Source organism: Littorina saxatilis, linkage group LG8 (assembly GCF_037325665.1).
Source record: "Littorina saxatilis isolate snail1 linkage group LG8, US_GU_Lsax_2.0, whole genome shotgun sequence".
Lineage (NCBI taxonomy): Eukaryota > Metazoa > Mollusca > Gastropoda > Littorinimorpha > Littorinidae > Littorina > Littorina saxatilis.
The window spans coordinates 25,710,450-25,724,079 of record NC_090252.1 but is presented as its reverse complement, the minus strand read 5'-3'; the positions used below and the strand labels follow the sequence as shown (position 1 = coordinate 25,724,079).

Here is a 13,630-nt window from a genome sequence, read left to right as displayed (position 1 = left end):
CAGCTCTTTTCGGCGGGTTCACGACCCGCAAACCCCTGTTCAGTCGCACCCTGGCTTCACTGAAGACCATTGTGTGGCTGAGCAATGGCGGCAGTTGGTTCCGGCTACTTCTCCGACGTACGCACCCGCTGGGGTCGTTTCCGGAGTTGTCTAGCCGTTTCCGACTGCTGCGCTTCCGGCACTCGCCGGAAGCATAGGTCCCCCGATGTACGCACCCGCTGTGGTCGTTTCCGGGGTTGACCAGGTCCCCCGATGTGCGCACCCGCTGTGGTCGTTTCCGGGGTTGACCGGACGTTGCCCCCCGGGCATTCGTCCTCTGTTCAGTCGCACCCTGGTTTCCTCGAGGACCATTGTGTGGCGGAGCAGTGGCGGTCGCCGTTTCCGGCGCTGCGCTTCCGGCACTTGCTGGAAGCATAGGTCCTCTGACGTACGCACCCGCTGTGGTCGTTTCCGGAGTTGACCGGACGTTGCCCCCCGGGCATTCGTCCTCTGTTCAGTCACACCCTGGCTTCCTTGAAGACCATTGTGTGGCGGAGCAATGGCGGTAGCCGTTTCTGGCGCTGCGCTTCCGGCACTCGCTGGAAGCATAGGTCCTCTGACGTACGCACCCGCTGTGGTCGTTTCCGTGGTTGACCGGACGTTGCCTTTAGGGCATTCGGGCTTCTGGCCTCCGTCCTCGCATTCGGCGCTTCCGCTTTTCGCGGTCTCGTCTTGTGCTTTCCGGCTCCGCCCGGATTTACTGCTCCTTTCGCTTCCACTTCCTCCCGGATGTCGGTAGCTGAGGAGCAACGCCAGCCCTTCGGGCAGGTGTTGTCTCAGCCCTGGCCGATGTAGTCAGCGTTTCAACCTTCGGTTGTCGCGTCGACTGCCGTTCCGGTTCCTGCGGCTGCAGACTTGCCGTCTTCTCTCTCTTAGCCTGGTCGAGGCATGAGTTAGGACGACGTCGGGGGGGGACGAATTTCCGGTTTTCCGGTTATGCCGTTTCACCGGCCTTCCACCAGTACGTGGACTTCGGTTTTTTCGCCGGTTGTGTCGGACATTCAGTCTGTCGTCAGCGATTCCACACGTGCTGGTTATTGGGAAAAAGGCTTAACGCTGTCCTCTAAGCTGCGGCAGAGGTCACGTCGAAGGTTTTCCCGGACGGGGTTTCGGCCTCCTACACTTCCTGTCTGGAAGCATAGGTTCTCCATCACAAGCGCACGTAGTGGCTTGTCTGGGGTTGATCGAGGACTGGCCTACGGGCGTTCGGGTTCCGGCCCCAGTCCTCTTCTGTTCTGTCTCACTCTTGTTCCGTCGTGGGCATTTGTGTTTCACAAGTGCGGCAGCCGTTGTCGGCGTGGTGTTTCCGGTTTTACTGGAAGCATAAGTCCTCCATTTCAAGTACACGTTGCGGTTTTGACTGGAGTTGACAGAGGACTGGCCTACGGGCGTTTGGGCTTCCGGCCTCAGTCTACTCTATGCAACTTTCGCTTCCGTTTTTTGCGGTTTTGTCTGCTGCATTTCCGGCTCTGTTCGGATACACTTCTCCTCTTCCTGACACTCCTCCGGAGGTCAGTGGGTGAGGAACAGCGGCTGGCCTACGGGCATTTAGGCTTTCAGCCTCAGCCGGGGCAGTCTTCACTTTACCTGTTGGGTGTTGCGTTTACTGCCTATTCAGTTCAGGTGGCCCTGGACGTTTCCCCTATTCACGACCGTCAGTAGGGGGATGAGTCAGGTCTTTTTCCGGTTGGATGGTTTTCCGGTTTCCGGTCATCTCATTCATCAGTTTACCACCAGCAACTGTGACTTCGGTTTGCGTTCGTAGCTGAGCTATTCTGGTTCTCAGTCTTTAGTCAGCAATCGAACACGTTCTGGATTTCCGTCGAAGCTCAAGCTTCGGCTCAGGATTTCCCTTGGGTGCATCGACATTGGTGGCTTCCTTGTTGGTTGACTTTGTTGTCGATGTCGGACTCCCGTTCCGTGAAGATAGGATGTTTTCCTACTTCCGGTTCCTTAGTCACCTTTTGTAGGTACCACGGTTTGCAGGTTTTGGCTAGGCCATCTCCTCCCGAAGGTGGTATCTCTACTGTTTTGGTTCTGCCGCTGTTTCTACTATGGTTCAGTTCCGGAACATGCTCAGCCTTGGCTGGCTTCGGCTACACGGGCTTCACCTTTTGTTCCTTCTTGCTTATTCAGCCTTTGGAACTTGCCTCCTTTCTCTACTCTGTTGGCCAGCCCTTGCTAGGGTGAGCATGGAGCAGATGAGGCTGCCCTTCCTTCACTACGCTCGTTCGGCGGGTGTCGGAGGGACTCGTTTCTTTCGCTTTCTCAGTTCCCTGAACAGTCAAAGAGAGTCGCTTAAACTTTGCCTGCAGTAGAGATTCAGTCGAATAGAGATCACCAGGTCTCTGACTGCTTTACAAGGGTTGAAGGAAGGTAAGGCTAGCATACTCAGAAACATGCTTAGCAGAAGCATGCTCATTCCTCTGGTTAAGCTAAGCTGGCAGCCAATAGGCAGCCTTGGCCGGGCAACAGCCATTCCACGTTGCGGCGATGGTGGTTGTTGCCTTCCCGTTTCTTGTGGCTTGTGGGGTTCTCTGGCTTCAGGTTACCCCTGTTTGGCCACAAACGTTTGGACTTTGGTCCTTGTTGTCTTTCATCGAGTCGGACTCTGTCTTTCTCTAGTGATCAGACGTGTTCTGGTGTTTCGTCCAAACTTAAGGTACGCTTGAGTTGGCCTCGGAAGTAACATTCAGGTTTTCCTGAGGGGGCATTGTCTTGGACAATGGATGTTTGAGGAGTAGTTCTTTGTGGCTTTCCTCCTCTCTCTCAGGTTTTGGCTACTCTTCTCCTTCGGGCAGAGGTTTAGCTAAGGTTCGGTTCCTGTGACTTCAGTCTTGGGCCTTTCCTCTCTTCTTCCTCATCTTAGTATGAGGCGAGTCAGGATGACGTCTGTTGGGTCGGGTTTCCTTACAGTCGCCCGGCTACAAAAGGCAACTTTGTCTAGGGCGGTTGTCCGTTTTTCTCCGCGTTGGACTCTGTCTTCAGACAGGGACAGACGCGCTCTGGGTTTTCTGGCCAAACTCAGGTAGGCTCTTGATTTGGCTAGGAAGTTAACTGCCTGTTTTTTCCCTGAGAACTCTGGTTTCGGGAGTCTTATGGCTGGCTGGCTTCACGGTTTACGTTTACCAGTCTTGGTTTTCTGCTTTCGGTTTTTGATTCACTCTCGATTACCTTCAAGCAGACTGTTTTGGGAACATTCTGGCTTTTAGCCATTTTGCTTATGGTTGCCAGTCACATCGGTTTTTGACCACCGTGGGTCCTCACTTCCGGTAGCTTACGCACAGTCGTAAGTGGCTGCTGTCGGGTGCTACCTCTCTCCCTGCGTTCGCAGGGACTGGTAGGGGATAACTGGCGACCTTCTATTTGTGAGTTTTCTCTTCGAGGTGAACTCTGGTACTTAGTGCTTGGATGTCTCTCTCTCGCTCTTTCGTGGGGATTGGTCACTCTTATTTTGAGCTGACTTCTTTCTCACAAGCCTTTTGGGCTTTACTACATCCCAAGGTTTGCAGACTTTGGCATGGTTGTCTTAAGGTCACCGCGGGGGTTCGTCCTTCTCAGTTGAGGGGACAACCTTACGCACGGATCTTCTCAGGACATTAGCATTTCCTTCCAATAAAAGGGGGGGGGGGGAAGCTTGTCTTTCCCTTGGCTCGCCAGGGTTATTAATCCAAGGCTTGGGTCTATTCCTGTGCTGTTTTTTACGGCTAGGAGATTGGAAGAAGTGCTGAGCGCAGCTTTCTGGATCTCTGAGGTTGTCTCTTTCGCTTTTCGCCTGAGATACTTCTCGGCTGTCAATCAGGACTTTCCTTGGTTCCCTCACTGCCTGTTGGCAGTGGGCCAGCCCTGGCAAGGGCTTTTGAGTGGGTTAGATTTTCTTTTCCACTGGGACCGCCCTGATTCTTTGGCAGCGGTCCAGGTTTTTGGCAAGGTTTTTTGAGTGAGTTAGATTTTTCTTTCCCACCGCCTTGTTGTTGTAATCTGCTACATGTGATTCGGAGTAGGAATATGTAATTTAATCGAAAATTTTATTGTAAATTTTCATTTAATAAATATACCTACCCGAATCACATAGTATATTCCCTCCCGCCAACCCCGCTTTTGATTTGGAGAATTTATTCTTTAGGTCGAATGATATGAACCACGTGTTCAGTAGCAGTAGTGACATGGCATGCACGAGGGGAGGTAACTCCCCGGGTGTATGGGCATTACCATGGCTACGTTTACACTTTTGTGGTTGGGGTTGCTTCCCTTAGACGGTTAGCCTGTACAGAACCTAGCATCTCCGATTGTGTCAATGCTACATGTGATTCGGGTAGGTATATTTATTAAATGAAAATTTACAATAAAATTTTCGATTTCATCTTATCAGTCTCTCTCTCTTTCTCTCCCTCAGTCTCTCCAAATAGTGTTCTACGTGTGTTTGTGTTTTCAGGTTGTGTACATTACGGGTTGATCGAGACCTGCGAACAAAAGAAAAACAAACCTTTCACGCGCACGTGCCCCACTCAGTCAAGAACTTTCATGCCACGATCGGTATCGTCAAATTGGCCACGTGCCTAAAGAGGTTAAGTGTCTGACCAGTCAGTATGGCCAGTCAGGCGTGCAGTTGAACACTCGAGTCCAGCTAATTGCGATCTCTGCTAGACGGTCCGGGTGGCCACAGGCGCCAATCAAGTGCTTAAACTGCGCTTGAGTCTTCTGCAATCTAGGCAGGCATGCAATTTAACACTCGAGTCCCGCTAATCGCGATCTCAGCTAGACGCCCCGGATTTTCTACAAGCGCCATGAAGTGCTTTCGGATGAGACGAAAAACCGAGGTCCCTTCATGTGCACTACATTGGGGTGTGCACGTTAAAGATCCCACGATTGACAAAAGGGTCTTTCCTGGCAAAATTGTATAGGCATAGATAAAAAATGTCCACCAAAATACCCGTGTGACTTGGAATAATAGGCCGTGAAAAGTAGGATATGCGCCGAAATGGCTGCGATCTGCTGGCCGATGTGAATGCGTGATGTATTGTGTAAAAAAAATCCATCTCACACGGCATAAATAAATCCCTGCGCCTTGAATATGTGCGCGATATAAATTGCATAAAAATATAAAAAAAAAATTAAAAAATCCCTGCGCTTAGAACTGTACCCACGGAATACGCGCGATATAAGCCTCATATTGATTGATTGAAGTGCTTCAGCTTCTTGCGTTATAGCAGGTGGCAGTGTACGTTTGTGTCTGTCTGTGTCTGATTAACTAGTAAGTTTGTGACGACGTATGAGTCGGAGAAAAAAGAAAAGAAATCGTCATCTGCTGATAAAAGAAAACGTGTCATCGCAGTTAATCTTTTGAGAACTTAGTTGCCAACAGAAGCGTCACACTTGCGAGAAACGCAGTAACACATACACATGAACATTGTAGCACAACCACATGCCAGGCGTGCGTGCGCACATGCACACACACACACACATGCACGCACATACACACATGCACGCACACACACACATGCACTCATACGGCAAACGCACACATGCCAACATGTGGTTGTGCTACAATGTTCATGTGTATGTGTTACTGCGTTTCTCGCAAGTGTGACGCTTCTGTTAAAAACATGCACACACACACACGCACGCACGCACATACACACATGCACGCGCACACACACATGCACTCACACGGCTCACAGGCTTTTTGTGACCAACAAGGGAAATAACCGTGTTTTTCTCTGACTCAGAAGAGAACGCGGTTTCTTCCCTTTAATTGGACCCCCAAACTGCATCGTGAATCGGATATATCGCGATCAAAAATCTTTGGACCCCAAAGACCGCGAGTTCGTGGAAGTCTGCTGTATTCATAGTAAGGATGAAAATAAAGTGAGATCGTTGTGGCATTAAATAGAGCTTACGAGGTAAGCTTGCATGCCCATTTCTGTTGCAGGTTCCAAGTACTACATAGCTATTTTTGCTTCTCTGACCGTGTTTGTTGGATTCTATGTGGTGGCTGCTCTCATTGGCTGTATCTACCATGGATGGTGAGACTTGTACACAGGATCTAGATGTGGAGGGGTGGGCGGATGGGTGGGGGTGGAACTCTGCTTAAAGATATGAATAATGTTTGTTCTGTTAAATTTAAGTAACTGTATGGTAGCTTCTTTAAAGTGGTATTTACATATTGAAATAAGTCTGTTGCTCTTGCCTTTATCAGTTCACTATTGTTACTTTCTTGTACGTTTCAGTGGCTGCCATCGCAACATCAGTGATCTGAGTGATGCAGAAAAGGGTAAGGCAGATGTTTCACATTAACATCTCTAGTTCGATGATGCAAGTCACACTTTGTTCTTACAGTATATTCCACTTCAAAAAAAGACTTGAATTATTGCAATAGTGCCATACAGATGGTGAAGTGAGAGTTCAACTGAAATGGCCGGCGCTCACAGATTGTTTTAAACAAATGTTTGTTGGTATGGCACTGTGGTAGTCAGTGTTAGGAGACATTTCCTAGGAAGAATATGTATACTTATTTGTAGATAATGTGCTGGTGGGACGACCTTATCCTGTTTCCCTCTCTTCACAGTTTTCATCTTTATTTGTTTTTGTTTTTTTAACATGTAAGTCTTTGTACTTCCTTCCTGCATACATGCATCGTATGTGACATGAAACTTCACGTTATCACACCACACTATACACTATACACTATACAGGGCTTCTGCTGCCTTGATGGCTATTTCTCCTTGTCAGGCTTGCGGGTGGTCCTTATCAAGAGGTGGTTGCCAAGGCTTTTGTCATAAATATGGTTTGTGCTTTTCTGAAAATAAATACAACTTGCATGCAGTCAGACACTCTTGTGTTATCTTTTCGTGGCACAGACAAACTGCTGTGCTTTAGCTATGAAGGTCAGACCAGACCTCAAGGTCACAGAAGAGGTTGGAGTGAACGCAGCACAGCGTCGACAGGTGATAGAAGTGATGGGATGTCTATTCATAGTGCATGTTTCTAACTGCATGTAGCTGTCTAACATTCTTCTCTTTGCTCCCAGCATGGTGCTAGCTTTGGCTGATTTCTGTCTTCTTTAAATATAGGAAACTCTGTTTGTTTTCAATCCTTTCTTGTTCGCTTGCAATTCATCTTATTTATTTATTTTATTTGTCTCTATTTGCATGCAAATGTTGTATTCTTTTCTGTTGGTGAAGTTAACATGAGCTTTGTTTGTTTTGGCGTACTACTGATATTTTCTGCTCTTCTCTTTAAGGGTGATATATTTGCAGATGCTTTTTTTTTCAACAATGCCATTTGCAGATTCATTTCTAGCGTACTTGTTCATGGTTTCTCACCAGATTTTTGAAGTTGCTAAATAATGAACTAACCTGTAGTATCTGTGAAGTGGGTCTATTTTGGTAAAGATAATAGACAAAGGGACAACGTAAGGTGTCCTCTCTTTGGAGGCGTCTTTTTATCAGAGGTGCCTCATGCCGCAGGTACCACTTGTACATTTTCATCTAGGTAATCTGAAAAACAAGGGGAACATTGATGTTCTTTTGTTTGTCTTTCTACTTGGTTTTATATACGGCTATGCAGTTTTGTTTGCATGATAGTTTCTTGTGATTTGTTTCACACTAGGTCTGTGTCCTCTTTTGGCTCTGGATTTAAAGTAGCCAAGCCATTACCTACACATAATTTCACATCCAAACTATTCCCTCTGCTGATCTATTTTTAACTCACACTAAAACACAGCCGTGACCGTCATGGGCAATTTTTCTCACTTTTTGCACAAAAAAACTGGTTCCAAAGTTAGAAGACTTCGTGCAATTATGCTGTGTAGAGATCTAGTGATGCACCTTTGCAGTCCTAGTTTAGAAGGTTGCACGAAATGTTGTCATTATTTGTTTCTTTTGTGGTATGGGATGGAATGTACATGTAACTATAGTTGTCTAGTACATGTAGCTTGCTTTGACTTTGGACTTTTTGTCTTTCTCTGTTTTTCAGAATGTTTCGCCCTTGAATGCTGAGCTACTAGCCATGAATAATAATGTTCCTTTATGACTAGTAATATTAATGTTGTTGTTTATTTGATAGAACAAACAAGTGTATGCTTCTATTGTAGAGGGTACAGTACGTAAGGTCAAGCTCTGTCTGAGATGATCTGCTTGCTAAGTGTAGACAGGGATACATTTTGATAAGAAAATAATTATGTAAATAACTTTGTGTTTCTTTGTCCAGAACAGTTTTAGTCTAGCAAAGCTTTATATATCTATTGCTGTAGCTAGCTAATTATTCAGTTTTTTTGAACGAGTATAGAATTATCATGAAGTGTGCTTTGTTTTTCAGTTGTTCTTCAAAGAAAAACAAAATGTATCTTGTACATCAGTTTGTGCATTCATACAAGCACCCAACAAGCTAGCAAGCCATAACACTAGCTAGCAAGCGGCGTATTGAGATACACAGGGACTGACACAGACATTCACAAACATGCGACCACAGACACACATAGACAGAGGTACCTATGCGCAACCACACACACACATCTCAAACCCTCATATTCCTCACACACAAGTGCACATACACACATGCACATATCACATTCCCCCACATCACTCGCACACGTGCACATGCACACACACACACACACATACACACACACACACACACACACATACACACACACACGTGAAATCATAAACACTAACACACACAGACATGTGCACACAGAAACTAAAAATAACAAAAATAAGAGCAACAAGAAATTCCTTCGAGGTAGGAAAAACACCCCCGTTGGTCAAAGGGAAATAACCATTCTCACTGCCACCAACTGAGAAGGTTATTTCCCTTTGACCATTAATATGTCACTCTTAAAGTCCTTGTAGAATCTTAATCCACCAATAACTCCCTAACCGTGTGTTTGACTGGTCCCAATTTTTGTAAGGACCGTCTCAGGAATGTATAGAACCTGTTCACCAAGTTTGGTGACGATCGGTCCGTTCATTCTTGAGATCTATATGCGAACACAAACACACAAACACATCGAGCGAAACCTATACACACCCCTATACCGGGGGTGTAACAACAACAACTAAACACTGAAGGAAACTAGGTCCATAACAAGAGAAGTGATTAAGAATAAACACTTAATGTCTGTCCTATATGCTAATCTGGCTAATCTGTTGTGGTGTTGTGTGTGCAGACAGCATGAGTGAAGCATCACTTTTGAGGAGTTCAGGACCGACGAGCTACGGTGCCGTGCCAACCACACCAGGTAGAGTCTCTGTGTCTGTTCACATCTGTCTACCTACCTGTCTGTCTGTCTTGTCTGCCAATCTATTTCTCTCTTTGTGTGTCTGACTTGACTGTCTATCTGTTTGCCCATTTGTCTGTTTCTTTTTGAGCCAGTATTTCTGTCAGTTATGTTACCCTGTGCCTTTCTGCATGTGAATGATTTTCATACGAAGTGTGTATGGTAGATTCAAGTAAGAACACCCATGGCCCAGCACATTAGATGCATATAGAGGATCTGGTAAAAATGTCTTGCTATTGTCATGAAATTATATGTAATTGCTGTCGATCTTTGTATACATGTAGTTGTTGATTTGGGTGTACTCTACATTATAATTTTATTGACAAGACCAGACACACAGTATTTACTGCAGTAAAAATGTTTTTGCACAGAGGGCATTGCTGAAATACATTGTTACACTAAAACAATGTTACAGTGATGGGGAGACAGAATCGTGAGCTGAGCAGTCTGGACGCTTCACCACGGAATGGTTCTAGCAGGCCGAGTCCTGACAACAGTGAGATTGACCTTGACACTTCTGACATTGACTTCCTGCCAGATGCTGACATGGAGAAAGACATTGTCAGAACTAAGGTAGGGATTGTTTTTTTTCATTTGTATGTAGATTGTTTGAGAAGGCTCTGCTTGAAAGAACTTGTAAGAACTTATTTCAAATACCGAAAGTGGGTGTGGCATAAATATGTCAATAAGTAGCCCATTGTGTGTGAAAGTACACTTGGCGTGTTCTATCAAAACAAAAAGAGAATACAACAGAAACCAGTTGGGGAATTCTTCATCACATTTTTGACAGCCTGTTGCTGACTTTATCAGGATGGCAATCAAATGATTAGTGTATTCTAATCATTTACTGATTTTGTAATTTGATCATAAGGACATAAGACCGGCACGGTTGGCCTTGTGGTAAGGCGTCCGCCCCGTGATCGGGAGGTCGTGGGTTCGAACCCCGGCCGTGTCATACCTAAGACTTTAAAATTGGCAATCTAGTGGCTGCTCCGCCTGGCGTCTGGCATTATGGGGTTAGTGCTAGGACTGGTTGGTCCGGTGTCAGAATAATGTGACTGGGTGAGACATGAAGCCTGTGCTGCGACTTCTGTCTTGCCTTGAAAGAGTCCCATTTATTTTGTGATTGAAATTGTTTCATCTGTACTGTAGTCATTTATTCGGCATAAGTTTGTCAGTGAGTTTTATGATTGAAAATATGTGGCTGTGTCTGTGCAGACAATGCTGTTTGTGAGCGACCTGGCCAGGAAGTCCCACAAGAAGCTGTCCAAGACTTTCAAGATCTACCACTGGTCAGTTAAAGCACAACCACTTGTGCAATGGGTTCTCTTCTCTTATTTTGCAGTGTAATTTGATTTGAAATCTGTCTAGATCTAAGCAACAAAGGGATGTAAGGGCTCTACATATAGACAACAATAGTAAGTGAGAGTTATGTGGAACAGGTCTCCTGGCATCTGAGGGAATAAAAAGCATTAAAACAAACAAATGACTTGCATCCCCTGGAGCTTGTTCATCAGATCGCATTGTTGCGCTTAACTCTCTTTATGGTCTGTATGGGTGCGCAAACTCTATCCTAAAAGAAATGTGAAAGCAATTTTAATTGGCTTTGGTCAGCATATCTCTCACAAGGAATGCCTAAAAGAAGTCACGCACACAGTTTTGTTTCCCTTTTGACAGGAATTTGCTGACCATATCCATATTCTACGGGTTGCCGGTGGCTCAGCTGGTGCTGACCTATCAACAGGTAAAGATGGTGTCATGGTATTTTACAATGCCGTACAGTGCAGCCCCCTTTTAAGACCTCCACAGATCTGAAAAAGGAGGGAGTCTTAAAATTGGGGTAAATTTAAAGAGGTTATAAACAGAAAGTCTGAGAACAACAGGGTCCTAAGAGTGGGGGGGGGGGGGGGGGGGGCACTGTAATGGAGTTGAATGCTGTGGTGGATGGTAATGGTAATCCTTTGTGAAGCAACTGTGACCTGGTCAGATAGTTTGCGTTAAACATGACACCGATTATGATACAGGATAAAACCTGGGTCTGTTTAAAATACCATCCTTCTCATGTAAACGATCCAGCTCACCAGCTGAGATGTGCCGAGGCTTTTAGGACCATCCTTCTCATGTAAACGATCCAGCTCACCATCTGAGGTCTACCGAGGCTTTTAGGACCATCCTTTTCATGTAAACGATCCAGCTCACCATCTGAGATCTGCCGAGGCTTTTAGGACCATCCTTCTCATGTAAACGATCCAGCTCACCATCTGAGGTCTGCCGAGGCTTTTAGGACCATCCTTCTCATGTAAACGATCCAGCTCACCATCTGAGGTCTACCGAGGCTTTTAGGACCATCCTTCCACTGGGACACATACTCAGACAAAATCACCTTGTGGTGGTGCTTGTGCTTGTGGTGCAGAGTGGGGACTTGGTCATGAATTCGTTTTGCATACTGACATGTGTCAAATCCTTGCCAGTTAAAGTTGAGACCCAAACCTGCAAGTAGCTGCAAGCAAATTTTGAAAATGTTTGCTAAACGCTGGAGCCACGGACTCACATTAGCAGCACATGGGGATGGTTTCATGGTTATCAATCTTTCCCTTGAGCACACTGAATAGGATGTATGTAAGAAGAAAATGTTTGCTTGACTGCTATTTACATAATAGAAGTGTTATAAAAAAAACAGAAAAACACACACACAACTAGCTCCCCCCCCCTACCCCCTCAACCACACCCACACACATACAGTTTTACTACTTATCATTTGAATATCAGTTGATGAAGTTGTGATGTGTTTGTGTCAGACACTGCTGCGTACAGGGGATGAAGACCTGTGTTACTACAACTTTGACTGCTCACACCCCATCCGCTACCTCAGTTCGTTCAACAACGTCATCAGCAACATGGGCTACGTCATGCTGGGCCTGCTCTTCTCCATCCTTGTGTGGCGCAGGTCAGAGTCTGCTCCTAGAATAGCTGATGAGGGAGGGAGGGGGAAGAAAGTGTCTTTCAATATGTATCTTTTGACTAAATGGAGGGAGGGGGGAAAACCAAATCTGATGTGACTGGGTGTTGCAAGGCAGATTGGTTTTAAGGACCAGGATTGACTGTATTGTTTTGACACAGAGACATGCTGCACCGTAAGTTGGTGCATGAGGACGAGCGGCTGGAGCGTCACTACGGGATCCCCCAGCACTACGGCCTGTTCTACGCCATGGGGCTGGCTCTCATCATGGAGGGCATCATGAGCGCCTGCTACCACGTCTGTCCCAACTACTCCAACTTCCAGTTCGGTCAGTGGCCCCGCTTCACGCAGCTTGCGTACACAGCACACAATATTCAATTAGCCAGGGGTCGGGGCAATCACTCCGTTTAGTTTCATATGGGGTTCACTCAGTCAATCTCAACGGTCGCTCTTCTTTCAGTATGGAGCATGACTTCCATGGGGTCAATTATGGACTATATCGGGTTTGGAATTCATCATCATGTTGCCCTTAAAAAGGCACCCACTCAAACATGCACGTGCATGTATAAAAAGAGTAAAAAATATAGATTGCAATACATACTCAAAAAGAATCTGCTTACCACTTTATTTTTTTCCTTTTCACTGTCTGTTGTGTGCACACATACATGTAAACGCACACACTCCCTGTCATCACTGTAGCTCACACTCACATTTCTGCAAGTTCAATTTGGTGAGAGGTGTTTGCGCACTTAGATTATATGCAGTGCTGTGGGTTGTGCTTGTATTTCTGCGAGCTTAGAATTATGGAATTTGTGTTTCAAGATCACTTACAATTCTTGGAAGATCATGGTTTGAAACTGTACATTTTTAGCACTGCTATGATCATAAAATTGTGTTTCTAACATGTTGTTCAGCTAAAACCATGTTTGTACTTGCAGTCCAAATAATTGTAGATAGGTGTCATTTCGTTTTGCACATGCATGTAAGATGTTCTTTCAAAAATGTCTGTGAAGATGAGTATTATGTAAGAGTGTATTTCAGACACGTCGTTCATGTACATCATCGCGTGCCTGTCCATGCTGAAGATCTACGAGACGCGGCACCCTGATGTGCAGGCCAAGGCGTACCAGTCGTACTTCTCCATGGCCGTCATCATCTTCATCGCCGTGCTCGGCGTGGTGCGTTCTCGGCCCTCTTTACATTCCACTGCTCATTCTCTGTAGCATTTGTTAAAAGGATAGTGAACAAACTGATATTCTTCAAATTGCTTTACTGATGGTTTGTGTTCGTGTGTGTGTGTGTGTTGTGTGTGTGTGTGTGTGTGTGTGTGTGTGTGTGTGTGTTTTGAA

General features: G+C 45.8%; 1 protein-coding gene across 3 annotated transcripts in view; it reads left to right on the top strand.

Annotated features, from left to right (window-relative positions):
• LOC138973143 (SID1 transmembrane family member 1-like) overlaps positions 1-13,630 on the top strand; it is a 50,694-nt gene that overhangs the window by 24,654 nt on the left and 12,410 nt on the right. For 2 of the 3 annotated variants that reach the window (XR_011457897.1, XM_070345810.1), the window contains exons 7-16: positions 5,972-6,065; positions 6,270-6,313; positions 6,900-6,986; positions 9,212-9,283; positions 9,738-9,895; positions 10,541-10,614; positions 11,000-11,066; positions 12,121-12,269; positions 12,443-12,609; positions 13,323-13,459. Coding sequence is in view for 2 of the 3 variants with exons in the window: in XM_070345810.1 (XP_070201911.1) it covers positions 5,972-6,065; positions 6,270-6,313; positions 6,900-6,986; positions 9,212-9,283; positions 9,738-9,895; positions 10,541-10,614; positions 11,000-11,066; positions 12,121-12,269; positions 12,443-12,609; positions 13,323-13,459 (1,049 nt within the window). In the remaining variant the exon portion in view is untranslated. The remainder of the gene's footprint in view (positions 1-5,971; positions 6,066-6,269; positions 6,314-6,899; positions 6,987-9,211; positions 9,284-9,737; positions 9,896-10,540; positions 10,615-10,999; positions 11,067-12,120; positions 12,270-12,442; positions 12,610-13,322; positions 13,460-13,630) is intronic. The other variant, XM_070345812.1, reaches the window with a different exon arrangement.